Below are 27,176 nucleotides of genomic sequence, written 5' to 3'. Positions count from 1 at the left end.
TGGAGAAGACGGCACAATAGATCATGTATTCTGGAAATGCCCGGCCATAAGAGATTACTGGAAAATGGTATCAGCTCTCCTGGAACCACTACTGGGGAGAAATTTGCAGCTAGACCCTCTAACATTGCTACTGGGTCTTCCATTCCCAAAACTCAAAAACCATGTTTAGAAATTAGCTTAACTAATACTAACCGCAGCCAAAAGGCTACTTGCCCGGAATTGGAAGAAAACAACCCCTCCGACAAAAACAGAACTAGAGGCCGCAATCTGGGACATATGCCGGATAGAATATATAGCAGCTCTCCACCAATCCCAAACCATGATCTTTAATAAAATCTGGCTACCATAAGACTTGTTATATCCACTAGCTGGGCAAACAACCACTTCAGGTTCTTCATCCTAAATAGAGAAATAATAACCCAGACTCAAATAGGTGAGCCTAACTTAACTGGAACCAACACCCTCTCCAACAAACCTACTTAAGACAAAGCAGAAACAGAACCCCTGGACCTAAATATAAACCCAAATATTTGATATATGATATCTCATATTTTGTCAATGCAGCTTTTATTTTTATTGTTCTCCCTTTTCCTCTCTTTTTTTTATCTCCCCTTCCCTCTGAGCCACTCTCTTCCCTTATTTCTTACTTCAGCGATCTACAGAATTGCGACAATCTGTTTAATTTGTTAAAAAATATAAATAAAGAGTTTAAAAAAAATGTACAGTATAGAGTAATCATTAGAAAGCAGGATTTATTACTTATTGCAGCAGTGGTAATAATGTTTATTTTTTTTTGTTTTGAAGTGTACAAGACACCACATCATATACTTACTTTCATGTCAAAACACTACTGGGAGTAAAGTAAACTTATAGGGATCAAGCATTTAGCAAACACCTTAGTGGATTTAAATAATGCAGTTTATTTCACTGTACCCATATTACAGGGTTTTCTGAAGCAAAGCATCTTTAGACAAATTAAAGAACATTTTTAACATCTTTCATAAAAAAAACAGTGAAAAATTATTTTTGTAGACAATGATGTAGATATAAAAGAGTTTAGGAGGTACAGAGTTCAATGAACAATGAAGATATTTAACTAATGAGATGAGATACATTGCATATCACCTCATCCCAGCCACTGTGACCTGTTGCTTGCGGATCTTATTAAGGAGTTCCATGTATTGTACCATGGTGTCTGCTGGAGTGTATAGGGGATCATGTTTGGCACTGAAGACTGGGGGAACGGAAGGTGCATGGCTGCCCATAAAGCTTTGCATGAATTCCACCATCAAGTTCCAACAATCGCCTGGCACAGCACATGGACAGTAATCAACCTGTAGGAGAAAGCATTATTAGACAAAAATAAATAATATGATGGAGTAAAGAACAGCACACCAAACAATGAAAAACTATTAATGTGGCAAAGGCTTAACAGTATATGAAAATCAGTAAGGATGGTTTCCATAACATAATCAATTGTAAAAATTTTAATCACTTTTAACTCCGTTCATGGAGAGAGAATCTGTGGGAATCTATAGTGAGTTCACCATCTTTATGGGGGCTAATGATAAAATATACATGGCTTATATTAAATGATGAGGCAAGGGGAGAGATTTATTATAGTTCATTTCATACTCCAAAGAAGTTCAAACAACAACAATGTGTTGGGTTACACCACAGTCTGTTGCCAAAAAATCCTTACCACTCACTTGTGAAATTGTAATTGTGCACTATTTTTGAGGAGCTGGGCTGAAAAGGAAAATTGTGATAATTTAACTATTTATATGTTTGCTTTAATATAGTCCAATGTTAAAATCTTTTTATCATTTTTCATTTATACCTTTACATTTTCTTATCTCAACATAAAACAGTTAGAGGCAGATGCTGCCTAGACTTGCAAATGTAAACCTGGAAAAAAACTGTGCAATTGCATATTAATTTTTGAGTTTAACATTTGTGCTTACAGAAAAAGGCTTTATCTGCCAAACATGTAAGTTGTACATTCTTGGGCAGATAGGTTTTCTCTGCAGAGGTGGCTCATGCACAGAGTCAGGAGCAATGACAGCCCCCTGGGCAACGAGCCAAGAGGGCTTTCATGTCGGTCCTGTGATGCGATCAATGCACAACAGACCTCCAAGTAGCAGACGTAATCGCACCACCCACTCAGGACTCTGCACAGAAGACCCTCCAGGACCCCCCCCAATTAATCCCTGCGTCTATCCTATTCCAGAACAGGTAAATGGTCTTTATTTGCACATTTTTTTGCCTAAAAACTGTTTATTTTGACTGCGTGACTATTGGATCAGGTATTTTGACCACTAATTACGCTTTTGTGTTATTTTGTTATTTCATTGATTTGTACAATTTTTGTGGTTTTATTGCATTTTTATCCCTGTATTAGTGTTCCTGATCTGTTTTTTAGCATTGCATTGCCATGTGGTACTTTGGTGTAGAAACAGGTCTTTACCTATTCTGAATTCATCAGAATGTGTCTTTTCCAAAAACATATGGTTTTCTGGGGGTCTCTGTACAGTTAGCGGGTCTTATGGCACATAATACACTGTCAGGGTGCTCTGTTGCTGGCAGGTGATAAATCCATACGCACTATTCATTTTGGGGTCCGTACATACCACAGACTTTGGTATATCTATGCATATTGGGCATCAAACTGTTCAGTAGACCTCTGGTGTGTGTTATATTTAGTCATATTTGGGGTGATTTGCCTTTGTATGCAAGAAACTGTGTGAGATAAATGTGACAAATTGCAACATTTTTTGGTGTAGGAAGGACTCTTTACCCATGCTGGATATTTTCAGGGGTCGCTGTACATTTAGGGGGTCTACAACACATAATACGCAACAGGGGATCTTATTTTCAGAAACTGAGTTGGTAGCTGAGAAAATTCATGTGCATATTTTCATTTGGGTTCCTCTGTACACCTCATAATTTGGTAAATCTATGCATATTGGCCTCAAACTGTTCAGTAGACCTCTGATATTCATATTTGGGGTGATTTTCTTTTGTCAGAAAAATGCTAACTTTAGAAAAGCTTTACAGATTAGTACTTTGGTGTAGAAAGGCCTCTTTAACCATGTTAGATCCATCAGAATATGTACTTTCCAGGAATATATGGTTTTCTGTGGGTCTCTGTACATTTAGGGGGTCTTACTTCACATAATACACAAGCAGTTAGTCGAAGCAGAGTCAGCACCCGAGAAAATTCATATGCACTAATAAAAAATCTTTTGGCTCTAACCAGCATTTATAATAAAAGGCACTAAGTTTGTAAAGAAGCAAACACTAACTAACAGCAGCCAATAAGATGTTTCCTTAAGGGTGAAGACACATGGAGCTACTTAGCAGCAGCTACTTTCCATGGCTTCTAAACACCAGAAAATACCCTGCCATAGGCAATACTGTGAAATTAAAATACATGTAGTAAATGATCAGCATTTTAGTAGCCACGACAAGTACCTGCTACTAGTAGCTCCGTGTGTCTTCACCCTTAGACTAGGTAACCAGTAAATGCTACCTGCTGATTGGTTGCTAAGGGTTATTGCTCCTAGGAAAACTTACTGACTTTTATTACATAATCCCCTCAAAGCACAGTTCAGTGTGAAAATGAAACTGGGTAAAATAGACCATTAAATAAAAAATATTTCTAATATAGTTAGGCTAAAGTGAGCAGATGTCTAACATAATAGACAGAACACTACTTCCTGCTTTCAGCTCTCTAACCTAAAAATGTCCCAAACACTTTATTGCTTAAAAGACATATGTAAGCAAAGTGAAATACCATTACAAATGTTGTAAATAGAAATGTCTGAAAAAATGTAAATAAACAAATGTTTAAACAACAATGTTAAAAAAAAAAAAAAAAATTAACAGAACCATTATGTCCCATATGGCCCTCCCTAAAGTTGCTGATTGGTTACTGACTGCTAACAGCTTAGAGAGCTGTAAAGGAGAAAGTAGTGTTCTGGCTAACTATATTGAAAACATTCTTTACTTTGCGCATTGGTACAAGGATAAGGAAGGTACCCAAACCCATACTTTCCCAACTTAATGTTCACCCATGCCTCTTGCAAAACCCATTTTTTCCATGTTTTTTTCCCTTCAAGAACACAGCTGCCATCTTGGATCTGCATATGCACTGTCCGCTAACCCACAAAACATGACCATCTCCTGTGCTTGCATGTGATCGTTATGTCATGACAAAAGAAGGGAATGCTGGATAGTTTTGCAAATGCAAACCTGCAATCATCTTCTGCGCAATTTGAAAGCACAAACCTAACCCCAGTATCCAAGTGATGGCTTCTACTCTTAAAATATGATCAGTTTATATCAGAGCTGCAGGTGATCAGCAGAACAATGGGAAGTTAGCAAGTAAACAGCTCCCTGACACCTGTATTGCTAAAAGTGGCAGATAGAATAGCACTCAATAGTGAAAAAAGTCTGGCTCATGACTTCTGTAGTTCAAGCTCCTCCAATTACATGGAAGTAGGAGAAACATTAGGTTACCTGAAAGCAGGTCTAATGTGTAGCGCTGGCTCCTTCTTAAAGCTCATCGCAGGAACATGCACTGACATGGCTGCCTACACATCAATATGACAACTAAAATACATTTGTTCTTTGAAGAATACAATTTTAAATAGTAGAGTGAATTATTTGCTATGTAAACCAGTCATTTGGAAATAAAAAGTACACCATCAAAATCGTGACAGAATCAAGGATTTAAGGATCATTTTCTTATACTATTCTATATTTATTATGCATAAAAATATCATAATATGAAGTGCTGTTCATTAATATTGAAAATATCTAGGTGTCTTGTCACATATTTACCTCTACAGTGATTCCACGACCACTCTGTCCCACTGTTACCGTGCCAATCTTGACTAAGAAGTCACAGTACTGGTAACGCGTGCCACGTGTTTCCATCTTGTTGGCTTTCGCATTCTGGAAGAATCCCTTAAGCTTTACCATAAGCACATCCAGGTTTAGGTCAGCAACTAGACATGGACCATTCTCAAATAATGCAAATGTACTGAGAGGGTACTCTGAATTGTGCATAACATAGAGGAGCTTCCCAGCCTGACCTGAAATTTAGAGCATATAAATGCAAATACTCTTTAATTTAGGAATATACAACATGGCAATTTTGGATGAGAACTGTGAAAGGTTGCCTACAAATGAAGAAATGAACAGAGACAGAGAGCATATAAAAGAACATTAAATTGTATCTCTACTATATTACAAAATGTAAGTATTCCAGAACCAAGCATATATCTATATGGAATTTGTGTGCTCTATCAAAAATTACTTTCTCTAAAACAATGCTATTTTAACCAGGATAACTTTATCATTTTCAAACAGACCATACATACAAGTTCCTTTTACAATATCCCTTTAATCAAACAATCCAACTTTCATAAAATGATTCTGATCTAGGCCAAACAGAGCCTTTTACATGTTTACCATACTTATTGCATTTATTCCTATTCACTGCAGAAATTTGAGATGTGGGAACATTATTTCACACATGATGGACTTGTTTGATAGCCCAGACTACAGTAACGTGTAGTATTTTCACAGGTGACATGACACGATCATTTGAAGTAAGCGTTTTGGAATGGTGGGGCTAGATGGCTCCATCCAGAACATAGGGATAGCTAACATATTTTCCCTGCAAAATGTTTAAAACATATTCCACATAGTTCAATCTTGCCAAACCTTATACAGGTATGGGACATGTTATCCAGAATGCTCAGGACCTGGGGTTTTCCGGATAAGGGATCTTTCCGTAATTTGGATCTCCAAAACTTAAGTCTGCTAAAAATTATTTAAATATTGAATAATCCCAATAGACTTTTTTGCCTCCAATAAGGATTAATTACAGTATATCTTAGTTGGGATTAAGTACAAGGTACTGTTTTATTATTACAGAGAAAAAGGAGATCATTTTTAAAAATTAGAATTATTTGCTTATAATGGAGTCTATGGGAGATGGCCTTTCTGTAATTCGGAACTTTCTGGATAACGGGTTTCTGGATAAGGGATCCCATACCTGTACAGGTAAAGAATATTTTACCCGGAATGCTTGGGACCTGGAGTTTTCTAAATAATGTATTTGTTTGTAATTTTGCTTACCATACCTTCAGTCTGTTTAAAATCATATTAACGTTAAATAAATACCAAAGAATTGTTTCACTAATTTGATTTCATGCAGTTAAACTACCCTCATGTCAATGTTTTATTTCAGAGAAAATCTAAATATTTTTTTCAAATAATAAATTGCTTTGTATTAAGAAGCTTTCCGGGTAATGGATCCCATATAGTTTAAACCTTAATATTATGGCTAAGATCTTTTTTGTGGTATTTTAAAACACTGAAACCATTCTGACACACATAAATTCATTACAAATTTTAAAATTAGCATCTAATAAGATTTATAACAATAGTTCGGGTTGTCCCTTTCCCATTCTATAGCAAGAAAAAACAAATGGCACTCAGGACTGCAAACAAGGGTAAAACCCTTTTAAAAGTTTATTGCGGAGGTGCAACGTTTCGGGGCAATGTGACCCCTTTATCTGATAAAGGGGTCACATTGCCCCGAAACGTTGCACCTCCGCAATAAACTTTTAAAAGGGTTTTACCCTTGTTTGCAGAACTGAGTGCCATTTGCTTTTTTCTTGCTATAGTGTATTTGGAGGGTGCCGATCCCTCTAGCAGTGTGCACCGGACAAAAGAATTTTTTGGAGGGTTAGGGTGTGCGGATAAGGTCTCTGTGGTCCCTTTCCCATTCTAGGCAGTCACAATAATTGCAAATCTAACTTATCAAGCTGACCAAAAGCCACATGGATTTCTTCATACCTGGTGTCCCCATGCTGGCTCCTGCTGTGTGGTATGTCTCACAATCCACATAGAATGTCCCCTGCTTTTCTGCTCCTAGTTGCTCAAGTTTGCAGGTCAGGATCTCTACAGTCTGCTGTACACTTTTTCCTTCTGCTAGAGGGACCTGAGACACACTGGTAGAAAAAATAAAATATGAATTGTACAGTGACTACTTAATGTCTCCATAATCTTCTATTTTAATATGGCTCACCTCTATGGATTTTTAACTTTTGAAACATGTGCTCACCGCCATATCAAACGCAAACCACAGCAACATTTAATACATTCCCTTAACTTGTGACTGCATTGATGCTTTTCTTTTAGGACATATTACAATCCTGGATATCCCTCAGTTACTGAAATGTAGGTTTTAATAAGCTTATATACCTCCTATTTCCTTATTTATGAAGACAATATGAATATTAGGAATAAAAACTAAGAAAATAAAATATAATGTTAGAAATAAAAATAACTACAATAATGTGTGAATAATATTAGAGCACTATTCAAAAACTGTGGTAAAAGATCAACTTTCAGGAGGGGCTTAGGGTCAAAAAACAAAATAATTGGTGGGTGCTGTTAGAATCTGTTTGGAAATTACAGCTCAAAAAAACACTTGCAGAAATTCTTAAGCATCGGTTTTTGAGTAAGTGCTTTTTCCTTAAGTAGCTTTATGGTAGGAAGCACAATCAATATATATTTACAGTCTATATCTTCTAGTTAAGGCCAACCAAATTCATTGCAATGCACTCAAATAGTGTCAGTTATATTGATGGGAACAAATGATGCACTATGGTGAGGTATCGAGGGTAAAAATGGCACTTAGGACTTAAGGCTTCCTGATTAATAAACAGTGGGACAAAAGAATTGCCTCAGCACCATTTCCCCAGTTTTCTCTGCCTCAAGATGGCCACCAAGCAATGTGTACGCACCAAAAAAAGGAACATAAACACCTACAAGTGCAGTGAGCAAAATGCAATTTGGAGCACAATCCCATGTTTTTTTTCCCACGATGCTGCACTTTCATCCCAAAATTTCAAAATCATAGCAATACGTCTGATTCAGCAAAATAAACACAAGTGCACATATACTTTGATGCAAATCAGGCGCAGTTATGCCAGATAAGTCTGCCTGGTGTAATTTCTGTTGTCTGGTGTGCAACTGACCTGTAAGCCCTTAGTCTTTCAGAACGACTCCGGTTACTGACAAAGGGCCTCCCTTCCTAAGTTTGTTTACTGCACCAATATACTTTTGCACGCCTTTAAAAGTAAGACACAACGACATCCCAAATTATATGTATCTTTATTCTATTAGTATCTTTATTCTGTAATTTGAAAAATAATAAAAAAACTGTTTAATTAAAAAAAAGCCCGTTTGAGACATATTTAGAGCAACATCATTATCTGATTGATGATTATACAAGAGCTACCATTTCCCCATTTTTGTAGTAGGGAACACACAAGCTCCCTCTTGATCTCCTACTAAACAAACAAGTCCACAATAATCATTGTCCGCTGCATTGAAACCACATTCCATAGGTTCTTGGGTTTGTGAGCAATTTGCTTTAAGGAACCACAGATCTCACCATTCAAAACATACAACTGGAATTTAATTTACTGATGACCCCTTTACCATAAATGTATTTCCATTAGAACTATTCCCTGCTCTGCACTCATACTCTGAAACCCTGGTTCGAAGTTTTAAAGGAGAAGGAAAGTTAAAAACTAAGAAAGCTTTATCAGCTGTAAATACAGCCATAAGCACTCACAGAAAAGCTGCATGGAGTCCTCTATTAAAAGAAACACAGGATTTCTTTTTTGTCTCCTTTTTTGTAAACATGTTCTTGGGTATCTGACTTCTTCTCTCAGTAAAATCCCTTATTCCAGGGGCCAGAGTCTGCACAGCTCTCTCCTGCTCCCACCTCCAACAAGAATGCTAAGAAATCCCTCCCCCCCTCCCTTAGGAATGTGTGATCTGAGCTACCAACGGCTAGAGCTGCAAGCAGGAAACTACTTAAAATGGCAGCTGCTGTCTTAAACAAACGGGGGGAACTTCTAGGGCTGTTTACTCAGGTATGGTAATGCTTTCTGCAGAATAAATATAGTGTTCTAGGTGGTACTAATGTGGCAATTCTATTGACAGTAAAATGCCAAAATGACTTTTCTTCACCTTTAAGCAGTCCCCAAATTCCTGCTGGCCACCTTAAGTATCTGTCAGATCCTTGGCTGCAGGGCAACACTCAGTATATTCCAGCACAGAGTCATAGGATTTGGACTCCCTATTGAAACTCACTTTCTCACATTTTAGTATGGGCTGCCACAAGGACTTTTGAGCACAATTGCCTCAACAATCGTTGCAATGATGGGGCTCTGTGGTTTTAGCCACAATTTGGCTAAATGTATTAAATGAAACAGCTGAAAAAGATCCAAACCCTCTGTTCCAGGTATTTCCAACTGTGGGACCTCTGGGCTGGGACAACTGTAGTCACAACGGTCCTTGTCATGAGTGATGTGGAATATGTTGGTACTTTATAACTTTATGTTGAAAGGGAACCAAATTTGAAAAAAAGAAAATGTATACCACGAGGATGAACACTTCTCACCAAACTGATATATATATATTTGAGTAAATATTGTCCTTTTACATCTTTTCCTTTGACCCACCATTTTGTGATTGGCTGTGTGCGCCCTCAGAGATCACATGGCCAGAAATAATGCAGCTTTAGCTGTAACAGGAAGAAGTGTGAAAGCAAAAGACAGAAGTTTGTCCTTTAATTGGCTAATGTCAACTAACACGTATGTGTGCTGTGGCTTGTTTGTGTGCACTTTGAATCCTATGATCCCAGGAGGCGGCCCTTAATTCTTAAAATGGCAAATTTCTATTTAGGAATACCCAATAGCAAATACTACTTTAAAAGTATATTTTTATGAAAATGGTTTATTTAGATGAAGCAGGCTTTTACATATTAGCTTGTTTAAGCAATATATTTTAATAGAGACCTACATTGTTTGGGGGTATAGTTTTCCTTTAAAGAGCCCCACATAACACAAAAACCCCTACTATACCTATCACTGTAATCTGTTCCTTAAAAACATATGAATACCATTTGTATATGCTAAAATCCACATGCAAAACAGTTCTTTTCTTTCCCGTTTGCATTCCTATGGCAGTCCACACACGACTCTGTGAAGACAGGGAATATGTAGTTGATTCCAGAGGACTTGGTTGTCCAGTCAAAGGAAAATGGAAGCATTTTGGTTAGCTCTCAAGGCATTTTTCCCATTGGAGATAATTTTTCAAAGAGCTGAAAGGCAAGGCAGAAATAATCCTCTGCAACAACAGCACAGCAGTCCAGTATGTGGACAGGGTGGCACGAAGAGCAATTCTCTTATCTTGAAAATTGTTCCTGTGGGCAGAGGTAAATTTCCGGTCTATAACAGCAGTCTTTACTCCAGGGAAAAACAAGTTTTTTAGATTTCTTGAACCACAGCATCTTTCAGGAGATCGATCAGAGATGCGGGCCAAGAGCAATGGATTTGATGGCAACCTCCTACAATGCCCAAATACTAAGTTATCAGAACTATATTCCAGGAAAATTTCCACAAGAAAAAGCTACCATCAGGTATGGGAAGTGTTTTTCAAGTAGTGTGAAAGTAAGGACTATAATCTGCCTATGTCCTGAGGTTAACCACATTCTGGAATTTTTGCAAAGTGGAGTGGATGAGAGACAAGTAACGCCATTATCAGTACCTAATGAAACTAAATGGGCTACAAATCCTCTGATAGTTCAGTTTCTTCAAGGTTCACATCATATCAATCCAGAAAAAGTGTTCGACGATTGGATTTACCTTTGGTTCTCATAAGTCTCATGAAAGAATCATTTCAACCTATTCAGGACATTCCTTAAAATTAACAAATTGTGTTTTTGTTGGCCATAACCTTGGCCAGAAGAGTGTCCAAACTCCAGGAACTATATATTTCAGAAGATTTGTTAATATTTTAGGAAGATAAATTTGCTTGTCCGCAGAATGATAAAGAAATCTGTTGGCACAACCTTGATGTCTTAAAGGAACAGTAACACCAAGAAATGAAAGTGTTCTAAAGTAATTGAAATATAATGTACTGTTGCCCTGCAATGGTAAAACTGGGGTGTTTGCTTCAGGAACACTACTATAGTTTATAAAAATACGCTGCTGTGTAGCCATGGGGGCAGCCATTCAAGCAGGAAAAAAGGAGAAAAGGCACAGGTTACATAGCAGATAACAGATAAGACACCATTGTATTCTACAGGGTTTATCTGTTAGCTGCTATATAACCTGTGCCTTTTCTTCTTTTGAATGGCTGCCCCCATGTCTACACAGCAGGGTTTATATAAACTCTAGTAATGTTTCTGAAGCAAACACACAACTTTTACCAGTGCAGGGCAGCAGTACATTATAGTTTAATTTCTTTAAAATATATACATTTTTGGTGTTACTGTTCCTTTAAGATGACTCTAAAGAGGGCAAAGAAGTTAAGAAAAACAAAATCTCTCTTCATATTACCAGTGCAGCTAAGCAAACACTGGCATGTATATTGTAAGATGTATCCAGTATGGCAGCATCATGGGCACTCAAAGGTTTAGCGTCACCAGAAAAGATTTTCAAAGCAGCAATTTGGAGGTGTCCTAATATTTTTGTGAAGCATTAAAAAATGTTTCTGCTTCTGCAGATTTTGAATAAAAAAGTAAAGTATTTTGCAGCATTTGGTATGTGTATGTTCCCTCCCAATTGTGCGGACTGCCATGAGAATGTGAACAGGAAAAGAGAAAATCTATATCCAATTTACTGTGATTTTCTTTTCCTGGAGCATTCCAATGCATTGTGGGTTATGTACAATGGTGGCATTTGGAGGATGCAGGCTGAAGGCAATCATACAGCAATAGGAAGTATGGTTGCTGCCTAGGCAAAAAAAGAAATCATGGCTATTGTTAATGTTATTTATAAGAAAGGAAGATAAACATAAGACAGATATATTTTGGTATAGTATATCAGTCTTCCTATATTCATAACTTTATACCCTATTAATAACATTGGCATCCAGCACATTTTTTTTTTTACCAGCAACGCTATTGGGGGTTCAAAATTATCATTAAAAAATTCTATTATTCCTTAACAAAGGCAAAAAAAAATCCTGAAAATAAGAGGCAGAATACATTTTCAACAGGTTATATTTACAGTGTTGATTTTTAAAAAAGGATATCTTTTAACTGTCTCCCTATTACCCATAGCATTCTTAGTGTGATACTGCACTGCAGTGTTGAATTCGTAGGATTCCGTTTTTCTATAATTAACAAAGCAGCAGTCATGCAAATAAGTAAGCGTAAACTTAGTTTACAAAAGATAAAAACAATCCAGAAGTTAACACGTATCTGCAAACATCAAAATGACGTTTCTTCTTTTTCTACTACTACATTAAAAATGACAAACACTTACCAAGTCACTCCCATGCTGGTACTTAATTGTACAAAACACAGCGACGTGTTATGACGTCACGGCGCTCAAAATTGTTGTCATTATTTGCGGTTCACGCAAGTCCCACATCGAGGCGTACGATGCCAGGGGAATAGGAGCATGCGCAGTGTGTGGATCTATGCACGTGTATGTCAGGAAAATGCCAAAGCACAAAAATTCTCGGGGAGCTGCTTCTCGCTTACTCCCCTTAGCTGATCAGATCGAACAGGAGGGAGAAATTAGACCCTCGTTCCGTAATAAGCGCAAGGGGAAACCTACAGACGACGCCGAAGATGATGGATACGTGGACGAGAAATTGTCCCGAAGGATTCTGGAGCAGGCCCGTATTCAGCAGGAGGAATTGGAGGCCGAATATAGTCTGGGGAATGTGACCCCTAAAGAGAGGACAACTGTTTTAGGTAAAAAAGGGTAAAGAAACATTTCCAAGGCAGAATACAAAACAAAAGTTTTTAAACCGGTATATAAAATCAGTGGGGAGTCTTTAGACTGAGTCATAACCAACAACTAGTGCTGTAGTTGTAAATACATAGAAACGAGTATGGGACAGTCTTAATAATCCATTAATGTAATCCATTTAGGGCCAGATTATATTGAAATTTTGCCATGCAAAAAAAGTCTACTGGGGGCCAAAGAAATGCTCAAATGCTCATTAGCTGGTTCAAATTGAACATTCCAGGTATATAATATGATACAGTCATACACATATAAGAATATTTGAAAAGTTGTACATAAATAATTTGCTAACTTCATTCTGTGATAAAATGAAGGATATCTAATGTGCTGTTTTATATGCTGATGCATCTCCATGCAAACACATGTGCAGTATGAAGCAAGGAGGGAAAGGAAGGGAGAATACCTTTTTAGAGATGGCTGCCTGTTCTAGAATATGTGAAGTAAGTGTGACTGAGTAAATATTTGATTAGGTGAGCCAAAAGTGTGGCATTTTTACTAAACAATAGGAGGACTATTGGGCAGTATGCTTTTTAAATTTTGACTTGCATTCTCCTTTAATGATTATACTCCACATAGCATATATACTTTAGTGTATATGTTATAAAAGACCGGAATCATGTGTGCAAAAATGGATTGTACACTGCACCTTCATCTTAATTTTTAAGATTTGATTTTATCAAAAATGTTTTTAGGACCCTTTTTAAATTAAAGGTACCATACAGGCAGTGCTGCTTTCTAGTTCTATTTAGCCATGACAAGGTACAGTATGCTCAGTTATACTAGCTGTAATTAGAACAAAAAGTGTGTAATATAGCCTAACATGCACTAAATGTATTCAGACTGTGACCCTTAACTCGCATTACAAATATTTCATGTTCTCTTGGGCCTACCCTGGGAATTGTTTGGAACCGGTGCTCCACAGAAACAGACCTTGTAGCATTCACTAAGTACAGTCTGAATTAACTTATTTACAAATTAGAGGTCATTATTTCTTCATATTTATCTTTGCTTGTATATTGGCAAATCAATCATTATCTTTTGTAAATCCTTGCCCTTCAGATTCCAAGAACAGAGCAGAGGGTTCAGACTCTGAAGATGATGAGTGGCCTTCATTGGAGAAGGCAGCCAGTCTGGAGAAAGGTACCCTCAACGAGGAGGTACAAATTAACCCTGAAGATGAAAAGGCAATGGAAATGTTTATGAATAAGAACCCTCCACTAAGGTAAAGTAGCAACTATCTGGAGACGCCAAGGGTTACATGGGTCAAATAAAGCCGGGCCAGAACTTGGGGTAGTCAGAAGGGAGCAACGATGTGGGGGTGTGACAGTTACCTCTTCTGCCTACCCCCTAGTACACACACTATTGCCCCAGCTGCTTTTCTCGCATCCTACCCGGGATGTCAGTGCACTTTCTCATGTACACACATGAGAGGTGGGGTGCAGGGTGGCCAATTGGGTTGCCTAGGGTGCCCGGTCGGCTTGGCCAGCCCCTGAATAAAATAATCATTAATAGAAATACTTTATAGCAAAGATTACGGAACTTTATCCATACACTATCATTTGTGAAATTTAACAGGTCTGGATATGTACATTTTAGTCAAAAGATGATTTTGAATAAAAACAAATTAGTGATGAGTGATTCATAACATTTTCAACCCTAACCTGCTGTTTTCCAACCCAGCTTCTACTATAACTTTTATGTGGTTCTTCTCCGATGACTCTTATATGGGTGGGACCAGTCACCACAGGAGATGGGTTAGAATTAATACATCACCTGGTTGCAGTTTTACCTGCCACCCTCTTAAACCCGCTTCTAGGGCTTGGTTCTCGTGGGTTTTGAGTCATCCCATTTATCCCTAGTGTGAATGAATGCTTAGTTTACCTATAGTTGCAACCAGTAGAGCAAAATGAAACTGAATTGCTGTCTCTGCTAATTTCTTTAGTATATGGCTTTACATAATGACAAACCCCTCCATTGTTTCTAATCCCTCTATCCCTCCTAAAAGGGGTGTAACCATGTATATTCACAGCCCAGTCACTTGTTTCATCTCACTAGGTCTCAGTGATACAAATTATATCCTAATTGTCAGTACATTCAATAGACTCCAGCTCTTCTAATTTCCCTGACAAGCTCTGTGCATTTGCCAGCATGCCGTGGAGGTTACTATTTTTCCCTCTAATATTTACATTACAGAACTAAGAGTTAGATCTGAGGTTACTATTAGGGGTTTTCCATGTAACAGAGGAATCTCCTTAGCTGGTAAAATGTATGTATCCTTGCTTATCCCACTGCCAGATCTACACTAGCTTTCCCATAACCCCCCCCCCCCTGCCTTTTTTAAACACTCCTCCAGCCTCTTAGCCATTTTTTTTCCCCAGCACAATGGACCCCCATTCCATTAAGGAGCAATCGGTCATGGCTGTATAGATTGTACCCCAAAGAAAAGTCAGCCCAGTGTTCTAGGAACCCAAACCCTACAGCCAAACATTTAGCTCCCAAAGCTCCCGCTGTTTCCCTAAACGTTGCACGTGGCACAGGCGAAGCTTCAGAAAAAATTACATTGGAGGACTTTTTTTTTTTTTAGAGCCTAGGTTCCTGAACTCACTCTTTAAGGTCCTCCACCTACCATTTATTTTGTCATTAGTACCAATATGTACCAAGACATTTGGGTCATGCCCCACCCAATAATTTGTCAACTTGATCAACCACATGCCAAATCCTAGCACCAGGAAAATAGCATACTGTCTGGATCGCTACAACCAGACAGTATGCTGATTTCCTAGCACCAGGAAACCAGCATACTGTCTGGTTGTAGCGATCCAGTCGATAGATAACCCTGTCCACTTTCCTAATAATTGAATCCTTTATAACCACAATCTGTTTAGGCCTAGCTCTGCTCTCCTTCCCACCACTACTAGAGAAACTGGTCTTCCCATCTATAACCACCAGTCCAGAGCTCAAAACAAGTTAAAATTGCACTTACAAGGCATCAGAGACTAGAAGACGTGTCACAAAACTTCTCAGGTCCAGATGCTGCTAGTCCCACAGTATTAGTAGTGTTGGTAGCATTGGTATTCAACCATGCAGTGTTTGAAAAAGGGGGATTCTCTGGCTGTACTTCACCAGTAGTTCCTAGGCCCAGATGCTGCTTCTCCCACAATTCAGCAGTACTACTTAGATATAGTTTAACAATGCAGCCTTACTGGAATATTTGGGCTGATCTCTGGCAACAATATACCACAATATACCAACGTGTTTTGTTGGAAAATCACTATAACCAACTTATAGGACAAGGAAAGGCAAAGTCACTTGGGGGTGCCAAAATGGTAGGCACCCCCAAGTGACTTTAATCGCTTACCTTGTACCCCGGGCTGGTGCCCCTGTTAGGAGAAAACAGCACCAGCCCCCGGGGTACCTGGAGCGATGCACTTCCTCCTTCCTGCTTCGTTAAGCTGTGACTATGCGGTGGGCGCATGCGCAGTAGAGTGAAAAGCCGACTTCTCTGTTAAAGTTCGGCTTTTCACTCTACTGTGCATGCGCGCTCACGAAGCAGGAAGAAGGTAGGCGATTAAAGTCACTTGGGGGTGCCTAACATTTTGGTCCTTTAATCGGGGTAAATACTGCTATAAGTATAATATGTGCAAAATTGCAAAGAAATGTAAAAAAAAAATTTTTCAGCATGTTCTAGTCCTGTGGTTCTCAACCTTCCTAATGCTGCGACCCTTTAATACAGTTCCTCATGTTGTGGTGACCCCCAAACATAAAATTATTCCTAAGACCATCGGAAATATGTGTTTTTCAATGGTCTTAGGTGACCCCTGTGAAAGGGTTGAGAACCGCTGTTCTAGTCTATCTATGTTCGGAAACAGATTTTTGCGCCAGTATTTCTAAATGGCGCATGCACAATAGTTTATGCGTTCCAGCTTGTAAAGCACATGAGAATCCATCACTCATGCATGCGCATTTGTAGGTGCGTACCACATCGCTAAGATTGCTATATTGTGTGCCTAGTTTATCAAAAATAGGCATGATTATAGGCACCTGTATTTATAAAAAGGAGGCATAAAATCACCCTTATATGGTGCAGTTGCAACTTGCATATATCACAGGGAAGGTGGAACACCACCTATAAACTTAAGAATTGCAAAAAATAAATAATTACATTTAATAAAGACATTTTTAAAAGGACTGTAAATATATATACATAGATATAATTACATTATTTTTTAGCAAATTTTACATATATCAAATCCTCTCTGAATAACCACAAAATCAGCTAATTCATTGAGACCTTTTGGAAACAAGGTTTGTAGTTTGTAAATCCAATAATTTTCCTTATTCCTTAATCTTCCTCAGAAGTAAAACTTTATGTTCTGTCAATTCCTCATACCTTTAAACCAGTTAGATCTCCATTATGGATTTCAAGAATGTGTTTAGATAACTTTTATCACTGTAAAGGATATTTCCCTAAATCTGTCCTTCAGGGGTCTTTTGGTTTGGCCAATGTATTGTAGGCCACACACCTTTTTTGTTGCAATTAATCAAGTGTTTGATCTTAAATTCCTTGTTATTCACTTTAGATTTAAAGGTATCAAAATTATTACCTAGAACTCCACATGTGAGTAACCTTTTGCTGTTACATATAAAATTACCCTCAAGGGATACACTATTCAATTCATTTGTTTTTAGTTGACTAGGAGCTAGATCATTTTTAGTAGATATGGCCTTGCGAAAAGCTATTTTAGGCTTTTACCCAAAAATCAAGTCCAAATAAGGATCAGCTTTTAAAATATTCCAGTGTTTGTCTTTATAATAGTGATTGATCTAGGAACAAAAAATCTAATTATTGGCCCACTTTGGTGAATTATTTTTCTCTCCATTTTTATTTTTGTTATTAATTCCATTGTTCTGGTTGTTACTATTCGAAAAAAATGTGTCTATCCATTTTTAATGCCCTATTTCACGTCCCTTGGCAGAACTTACTTAGAGAAACGTCATACCTAGGGGCACATTTACTAACCCACGAACGGGCTGAATGCGTCCGATTGCGTTTTTTTCGTAATGATCGGTAATTTTGCGATTTTTTCGGCGTCTTTACGATTTTTGCGTAAAAACGCGAGTTTTTCGGCGTCATTACGAAAGTTGCGCAAAGTCGCGATTTTTTCGTAGCGTTAAAACTTGCGCCTTTTAAGTTTTAACGCTACGAAAAAGGCGCGACTTTGCGCGCAAGTGTTAACGCTACAAAAAAATCGCGACTTTGCGCAACTTTCGCAAAGACGCCGAAAAACTCGCGTTTTTACGCAAAAATCGTAAAGACGCCGAAAAAAATCGCAAAAAATACGAAAAAGTAGCAAAATGTTCGTTTCCAATTCAGATTCGAAATCGTGTCTTAGTAAATCAGCCCCCTAGGGTAGGAAAAACACCGCCTTCTCCAATAAATTATTCCGCCCCCTTTACCCATAAAACCCTCTTCCCTCCACCAACCTTCAGTGTTTTTTTTTCTACCGGAAGGATTACACCGTAAAACTTTGCCTGGGCACCTGTCAGACGACCGTGCCCCCAGATGCTGCATAAGTCCAGGGCGTCATTCAGACGAGTGTGCCCCCTTTGATGTGGTAATTGGAGTACCCTTACGCTGAAGCCCAGGAGGGCTTAATATGGGTCGCCAATCGAACGATTGTGCCTTCCTTAAGCGAGTGTTGGGCACGCTTGTAAGTGTCCTGGAGTTGCCGCATGTTTCTTGGAGGCGCCGGCGGTGACGTCATTAACTCATGCCACGCTGCGTAGGTGGAACGCAGACGTGAGGCAGATGGAACGCATAGAGTGGTGTAACGCAGGGTGTCACATCTGGAAGGCTGGTTCTTAAGCCGGTGGTTGTGGCGGCGCGTAGCTGCTCCTGGGTTTACTCCTACTGCCTGTCCACATGAGTAAAACGCTCCATCTCTGCCTGTAAGTACGCATCTTTATGATGCTTTTAGATATTGTTTTTTTGTATCCCTGACACGGAGGCACTCTTTTTATTATTGTTTTAGCAATGGCTGACACTGCTCTAAAAAGGATTTAAAAAACAGGGGGCTATGCTTCACGCCTTTGAATCATTCAGTCAGCAGAAGCCTAAAGAATCGCTGCAAGCTGAGGGGTCTTTTTATGAAGATTGAAATTCCTTCCCCCAAGGGAAATATCAGAAGACCAAAGTGTAAATTTGATTCTGACTCAGAGGAAGGAGAAATTTCGGATTCGGAGGAATTTTTACCAGTAGATGACATAGGAGCCTTAATTGCGACCAGCCACAAGGACCCTATTAACAAGGGCAAGGTCACTTCTAAATTTGCCATTGCCAAGTGGATAAAGCTTGCGATTTCTATTGCATATTCTTCTTCAGGAAGACCAGTTCCAGTGGATCTCAGAGCACATTCTACAAGGGCAGTGTCTGCTTCGCAGGCAGAACTTGGAGGCGACTTTTGCAGACCATTACCGTGTAAATATGAGTACTCCTGGGGAAGTGGCTTTTGCAAATACAGTTCTCCTTTCTGGTTGTAAAGTTTCCCCCCTTGATTACTGCTACTCAACTCTCTAAGTAAGTGCTGCCAAGGGACGTGAAGGAAACAAAGAATTTATACTCACGTAAATTCCTTTTCCCTCAGTCCCGAAGGCAGCACAATATTCCTCCCTTAGTAAATAATTTAGCAGCATTGTGTTGTGTTTTATTGCTTGAGAAATCACTGAAGGTTGGTGGAGGGAAGAGGTTTTTTGGGTAAAGGGGGCGGAATAATTTATTTGGAGAAGGTAGTGTTTTTCCTACCCTAGGTATGACATCTCTCTAAGTAAGTGCTGCCTTCGGGACTGAGAAAAAGGAATTTACGTGAGTATAAATTCTTTATTTTTGCTTATCATCATCCATGTATATCGGGTATGTGGGGCAAGGAATTCGTTATCTCGAAATTTGGAACCATATATGGCAAACAGCATGAGGAAATCATATATGATATGCATTTCCCATAAAGTGGAGATCCAAATTACATGATTTGCAACATAGCGCCTCCAATCAAAAAAAAAAAAAACTAATGGAAATAAAAAACTTAAAGGTCACTCCAATACTGATAACAGCAGTTGTTCATTTAGGCCCCTAGGACACCCACAAAAAAATCTACTTTGCTTACAGAATCACTTAAGTTGTTCAACCTGCTCAGTGCGGATCTAATAGAACACCTATGGTTACTCCTTCTTTTGTGATAGGTTGTCATTCTTGCCAGTGTATCGAGACCCTATGCCATATAGACCACAAATGTACTCATGCAGCAAAGTCTGTGGCATAAATTGTATTTGATATCAATGTGTGGATGGAATATCTGTGTCCTTCAACCATGTTATAGAAATATTCCCTGTATTTCAGACGCACTCTAGCTGATATAATTATGGAAAAGATCACAGAGAAGCAAACAGAGGTAGAAACTATGATGTCAGAGGTCTCTGGACGGCCAATGCCACAGTTGGACCCCCGGGTACTTGAGGTTTATAAAGGGGTAAAAGAGGTGAGAATAATATTTAATATTTTTGGTCCCTCCAAATGAATGCAGCTCAGCAAAGAATATGATCAGTGATCAGCTGTTAAAGGGGTAGTTCACCTCCACTACACTTTTTCAGTTCATTTCAGATAGCCCAGCAGAACTACTTTTCTTTCTATAGTATACATTTATAATATATAAATATAATGTATACACTATAATGTATACATTTCGCAGCAGTATCTGGAATTTTTTACAGGGTTTTTTTTTACAGGGTTGATATAATAAAAGCTGCAGGGTTTGCATCAGGCTGACCAGCCAGTAGGTAGCAACTACTGATATCTTGTTTGAAAGCAACAATGTGATTGGTTGTTTTTGGTTACTAGACCTAGTACACAAGCTGAAAACATTCATACATACTTAATGTTCTCTTTCGTTCTTTTAAGACTAAGTTAATTCTCATGGGAAACATTATTTTAGGAGACTGAGCGGAGAACAGTAATAGGCACTACTATATGCTAGTAAGACAACTGATGTGGAAATTCTTTTGCCTGGATCTCTTTCTACCTCTCTATTTTATCATGTAAAATGCCCTTGTGGTTGGGATTATTAATAGATTACCATAAAGGGGGCAAAATGTGACTTGCATCTAACCAACTATGTGTTGTACCAAATATCATACATTTGGGTGTGTATTTGGTGACTCAACTAAATTTATGAAGTGCTAATATATATATTTCCTTGGCTAAGTAATAAAAAAAATCTTGCACAGGTAAATGGAGTGTTTGTTTGGCCCTGGAGGCTTTAACTAAAGCATGTTCAGCAAGTTGAAAATTATTACATTCTCTGGCCATTGTTTGTGTTTAGAATTATTCACAAATGTTATAATGCTTAAAATATAATATTCAGCTAACTAGTGACCACCTATCAAGGGTCATTGGATGAACCCATTTGTTGAACAATCGAATCATATACTCAGAACAGCCCAGGAACTGTTAATACACCACATGTGCTAAAGTTTTTTCTTGTGTTGACTAAGCTGTACATAAATGCTAATTTTTTTTAAATGCTAATGTTATTAATTACCTATTTATGTTGTCTGAGGAACATGTTTTTGCTAATACTCTCTGTGACTTCACCTTTTAGGTCCTGTCTTCTTATCGTAGTGGAAAGCTGCCAAAAGCTTTTAAAATAGTTCCTGCTCTCTCAAATTGGGAGCAGATTCTGTACATTACAGAGCCTGAAACTTGGACAGCTGCAGCTATGTACCAGGCTACCAGGTGGGACTTATATCAGTTACAGAGACTAAAAAGATCCATGGTTTGTCTTTGAAATAATTTGGAGCAGCATTATGTAAAGAAGCACAAATGATCATTTTGGTGATATAACTATTATTTTCATTATAATTATTAGGGATGCACTGAACCCACTTTTTTGGGTTCGGCCGAACCTCCGAACTCTTATTGGCATATGCTGATTAGGATCGGAAGGGTTAAACATTTAACCCTTTCCAAATTCTAATTAGCATATGCTAATTAGGATTCGCAGATCTGTCCGAAAACGAATCCTTAAAAAAACGCCGGGATTCGGTGCATCCCTAATAATTATTGTGCTGGCATTTACACAGTTCTTTAGGGCTTTTACACATTGAGAGTTCCACCCTGAGGTGGAACTCAGGAGAAATCCACTGCACGCTGTATCCACCCACTGAATGCAGGGTAAAAGCCCTTACAGAGAACATTCACTTCAGTCCCGCCCTTATAGTTTACAATCTAAGGTTCCTAATGTACTTTCACACACATTATGGGCAATAATATCAGGAGCCATTTAACTTGCTTGTATATATTTTTTTTTGTTGTGGAGGGAACCAAAATAACCAGAAAATAACCTGAGGCAGTGCCTCAGACAGGAAAAAAACATCCTTTTTACTCACCAGAATCAATATATTAAAGAAAATTAAGACATAATTTGCAAAAGCTACTAACAAAATGCCTACCTATCCATATACTGCAGTATTTTTAAGCTGTCCAACTATGCCATCCCTGGTTTGGACTGTATTGCCCTTCTGGTTAAGAATTCTAGTATTTCATTATGCATTTATTTGGGACTTCATTTTTATTTGCAACTTACCCCGCATCACCTGGCAGAAGTTGGGAATGAAGAGAGCTACTTGTGGTGTGTTGCTATTTTTAAAAATATTTTTAAAAGTACATCAACAAGGTCACACTGTGCCCATGACACTATATTATTAAAGGAAAAGTAACGCTAAAAAATATTAACTAAAAAATCTATTCTACCCTCCCCCAATATTTGCCCTATCCTGAAAACTATTTGTTATTTATAATGCTTTAGAAGAAAATACCTGTAAAAAACTTGGCTTCCGGTCATTTCAACAAAGGCGATATGGCGATGCCGGGGAAAGTATCAGGGGATATGGCCATGCAGGAGAAAGTATCGGGTGAAGTTTAACTATGCGGCGATCGACTGATCGAGTTCCTTCTGTATAGGAAGGAGTCAGGCTAGACTCGATCAGTTGATCGCCGCATAGTTAAACTTCACCCGATACTTTCTCTTGCATGGCCATATCCCCTGATACTTTCCCCTGATACTTTATAAATAACAAATAGTTTTCAGGATAGGGCAATTATTGGGGGAGGGTAGAATAGATTTTTTAGTTAAAAATTTTTAGCGTTACTTTTCCTTTAAGTCCCTCTTACAAGTCCCTAAAAAAACAGTTTTTGATTTTTAACTGCAGTGCATATGTATTCATGCATTTTTCCTTTGTTTTCTTTTTTTTTCTTAAGGATTTTCTCCTCTAATCTGTCAGAACGTATGGCTCAGCGCTATTATAATCTGGTCCTGCTCCCCCGTGTACGAGATGATATAGCGGAATACAAACGCCTCAATTTTCATCTATACATGGCTCTTAAAAAGGCTCTTTTTAAACCAGGTGCCTGGTTTAAAGGTGAGAAACCATATCTGTGAAATAAATAATAAATTAAAGGAAACAGTCATGGATGACATCTTTATCCTTTTATCTAGGTATCTTAATTCCACTTTGTGAATCTGGGACGTGCACATTGCGGGAGGCTGTAATTATTGGGAGCATCATCACCAAGTGCTCAATACCTGTCTTGCACTCCAGGTAGATAAGTTTTGAATATAAAAATATATTATTGAAAACAACATAGAACCTTTCTATATTGTTGAAGCTTTTAATATAATTGCTAATTATCTATAACTAAAATTCTTCTGTGAAGAAAATTCTTGTAGAAACTATAGTAGATGGCAATTAATATTTGGGCAACTTGACATGCTGTCCGCTCCCTACACAGTAACAACAACATGATCTAACTAAAGGTTTGAAATTCATTCCTTTGAGTTCCTTTGGTTTCAAACTGAAGCTTCTTCCTCAGTGAATGTTCTCTTTAAAATGATTGCAGCCACAGAGCATGCTCAGCTAAAGCTAAGTCCTGATCAGCTCCAACTGTGCATGTTCAGTGTTGAAAATTGCTTATAGGATTTATTTATGTATGCTGCAGTTCAACTTCCCTGAGCTACTCCTATGCTTTTTTTTTTTTTTTTTTTTGGTAAGAAAAACTAGTCATGTTTAGGGGAGGGGTGAGGGATGTCTAGAAAAGCTAACTTTTATGTGAGGCATTGGTTCTCTTTAAGGACAAGCCAGGGAAGCTTATTTCAGATGTGTGAAAGTTCACAGGAAGGAAAAGGAGAGCATTAAAGATGGATATATTTTGGCAGTCAGTGTTGCATGTTACTGTAGTACAGAAGGTAACCAATAGCTGCAGTTTCATCCCCTCTAGTTTAATGAGTTGCATATGATAATAATGTTAATAAAAATATCTTTGTAGTCTGGTTTTTGGCCAGTGCTTTCACCTAAAAACTGGTTTCACAGTTTGGGAACTTTGTCATTTGCCAGCTTAATCTGGTGCCATGGCTACTGTTTAATGTCAAGCTTATATGTATTGCCGCCTTTTCTGATGGATTTTTAAGGCACAAAATATGCTCCTTTTAACAAGCCCTTTTGTTAACCACATTTTTATTGATTTTTTCAAAGTGCTGCCATGCTGAAGATTGCAGAGATGGAATATAATGGGGCCAACAGTATTTTTCTACGACTGTTAATTGATAAGAAATATGCCCTTCCCTTTCGTGTTTTGGATGCACTTGTCTTTCACTTCCTGGCATTTCGTTCAGACAAGCGAACCCTCCCAGTGCTTTGGCACCAGAGTCTTCTTACACTCTGCCAACGTTACAAAGATGATATGTCTTCAGAGCAGAAAGAGGCTTTGTTAGACCTATTGCGGATACATACACACCCACAGATATCCAATGAAATTCGTCGAGAGCTAGCCAACTCCAAATCACGAGATGCTGAAGTGCCAGTTGCTATGGACTAATGAAATTGACTCTTTCTGACTTTTTGGCTTCATTTACAATAAGATGTTTTTTTTCCATTTGATGAGTGTGAAAATGGAAAGAATAGCAGCACCATGTCTCTTTAAACAGATATTGGTTAAAATATATTTCTATGATGTGCCATTGGTGAAAATGCCTATTCATATAGAAGTATGACATTTTTAAAGTATTTCTAACCAGATCTCAAAAAGAAACAATTACTGATTTGTAAATTGGTACAAAACATAAAACACAAGACTGTCAAATACAGGAGATCTACCTTGCATCTTTCAGTTTGATTCTTAGTTATGGTTGTGTTGCATGGGTTTGCTTCAGTTTCCTGCCACAGTCCAAAAATTCAGGCAGTTTAGCTAACTCCTAATAACGCTAATGCTAGTGGGTGTGTATGTGTTGTTTGAATGTGATAAGGTCCTTAGATTGTAAGCTCTCTTGGCTAGGTACTTATGTGAATAATGATCAGTCTCTGTGCAAACACACACGTGTCATAGGAAAAAGTTTGGGAAACCCCTCTTAATTCTTTGGAGTTTTGTTTATCATTGACTGAGCTATCAAAGTAGCAAGTTACTTTTAATATATAACCTGCCTTATGGAAACAGTAGTATTTCAGCAGTGACATAAAGTTTATTGGATTAACAGAAAATATGCAATATGCATCATAACAAAATTAGGTGCATAAATGTGGGCACCCCAACAGAAATATTACATCAATACTTAGTTGAGCCTCCTTTTGCAAATGTAACAGCCTCTAGACGCCTCCTAATAGCCTTTGACTGGATTCTGGATGGCGGCATTTTTGACCATTCGTTTACACAAACTCTCTCCAGTTAAATTTGATGGCTGCTGAGCATAGACAGCCTGCTTCAAATAATCCCATAGATTTTCGATAATATTCAAGTCTGGTGACTGTAACGGCCATTCTAGAATATTGTACTTCTCCCTCTAACATCATTGCCTTTGCAGATTTAGAACTGTGTTGGAATATCCAACCCCTGCATAACTTCAACTTTGTGACGGATGCTTGAACATTATCCTGAAGAATTTGTTGATATTGGGTTGAATTAATCCCAACCCTCTACTTTAACAAGGACCCCCAGTCCCTCAACAAGCCACACAGCCCCACAGCATGATGGAACCTCCACCAAATTTGACAGTAGGTAGCAGGTGTTATCCTTGGAATGTGGTGTTCTTCTTCTGCCATGCAAAGCGCTTTTTTTTTATGACCAAATAACTTTTTTTTGTCTCATCAGTCCAAGCACTTTGTTCCTAAATGACTGTGGCTTGTCTAAAGCGACACTGGCATGAGTGCAGAAAGGGCTTCTTTCTCATCACCCTGCTATAGAGATGTTCTTTGTGCAAATTGCGCTGAATTGTAGAACAATGTAGAGATACACCATCTGCAGCAAGATGTTCTTGCAGGTCTTTGGAGGTGATCTTCGGGTTGTCTGTATGCATTCTCACAATCCTCTGCATATTGCGCTTCTGTATTTTTCTTGGCCTGGATTTTTCTTGACCTGGGTTTTTCAGAATATGTGCCTGTGGTCTTCCATTTCCTGATTACATTCCTTACAGTTAATACTGACAGATTAAACCTTTGAGATAGCTTTTTGTAGCCTTCCCCTTAACCATGATACTGAACAATCTTTGTTTTCCGATCTTTTGAGAGATGCTTTGAGAATCCCATGCTGTCACTCTTCAGTGGAAAGTCAAACAGAGGCATAACTTGCAACTGGCCACCTTAAATACTTTTTCTGATGATTGGACACACCTGCCTATGAAGTTCAAGGCTTAACAAGCCAATCCAGCCAATTTGGTGTTACCAGTAATCAGTATTGAGCAGTTACATGCATTCAAATTAGCAAAATTACAAGGGTACCCACATTTTTGCACAGCCAGTTTTTCACATTTGATTTAATTTCATACAGCTAAATTCTGCTTCATTACAAATTTTTGTTTAGAAAACATCCCAGTACTGGGAAATGAAAGACATATCACATATAACTTATCTTTTTGCTTGGGTCCTGGGATCTCCATATCTTAAGTCTACTAAAAGATTAGTTAAACATGAAATAAACCCAATAGGCTTGTTTTGCTCCCAATAAGGATTTATTTTATCTTAGTTGGAATTAAGTACAAGTAACCTTTATTATTACAGAGAAAAAGGAAATCATTCTTAAAAATTAGAATTGTTTGCTTATAATGGAGTCAATGTGAGATGGCCTTTCCGTAATTTGGAACTTTCTGGATAGCAGGTTTCCGGATAACGGATTCCATACCTGTTGTGGAATTCTCTCCCTGAATCGATCGTACTGGAAGATACAGTAGATAGCTTCAAGAAGGGGATGGATGGCTTTTTAGCAAGTAAGAAAATACTTTG

General features: G+C 38.2%; 2 protein-coding genes across 3 annotated transcripts; one reads left to right on the top strand and one right to left on the bottom strand.

Annotated features, from left to right (window-relative positions):
• Positions 1 to 735: 735 nt before the first annotated feature.
• med20 (mediator complex subunit 20) lies at positions 736 to 12,478 on the bottom strand. Of its 2 annotated transcripts, none has more exons than XM_002932978.5 (4): positions 12,369 to 12,478; positions 6,874 to 7,028; positions 4,846 to 5,099; positions 736 to 1,334 (listed from the first exon to the last, which is right to left on the bottom strand). In XM_002932978.5, the coding sequence occupies exons 1-4, from the start codon at positions 12,380 to 12,382 to the stop codon at positions 1,122 to 1,124; spliced, it is 636 nt and encodes a 211-aa protein (XP_002933024.2). In that variant the 5' UTR covers positions 12,383 to 12,478; the 3' UTR covers positions 736 to 1,121. The 2 variants fall into 2 exon arrangements, with proteins under 2 accessions (XP_002933024.2, XP_031752719.1); XM_031896859.1 differs by lacking the exon at positions 12,369 to 12,478 and adding an exon at positions 9,558 to 9,729.
• Positions 12,479 to 12,528: 50 nt separating this feature from the next.
• Positions 12,529 to 25,049, top strand: bysl (bystin like). The gene is made up of 7 exons (NM_001015838.1): positions 12,529 to 12,805; positions 13,920 to 14,082; positions 20,254 to 20,392; positions 21,512 to 21,645; positions 23,170 to 23,330; positions 23,408 to 23,510; positions 24,441 to 25,049. Exons 1-7 carry the CDS (start codon positions 12,547 to 12,549, stop codon positions 24,781 to 24,783), a joined length of 1,302 nt encoding a protein of 433 aa, NP_001015838.1. The 5' UTR covers positions 12,529 to 12,546; the 3' UTR covers positions 24,784 to 25,049.
• Positions 25,050 to 27,176: the final 2,127 nt, after the last annotated feature.

This window comes from Xenopus tropicalis, chromosome 2 (assembly GCF_000004195.4).
Source record: "Xenopus tropicalis strain Nigerian chromosome 2, UCB_Xtro_10.0, whole genome shotgun sequence".
Classification (NCBI taxonomy): Eukaryota; Metazoa; Chordata; class Amphibia; order Anura; family Pipidae; genus Xenopus; species Xenopus tropicalis.
This window is presented reverse-complemented; position numbering and strand designations above follow the sequence as displayed.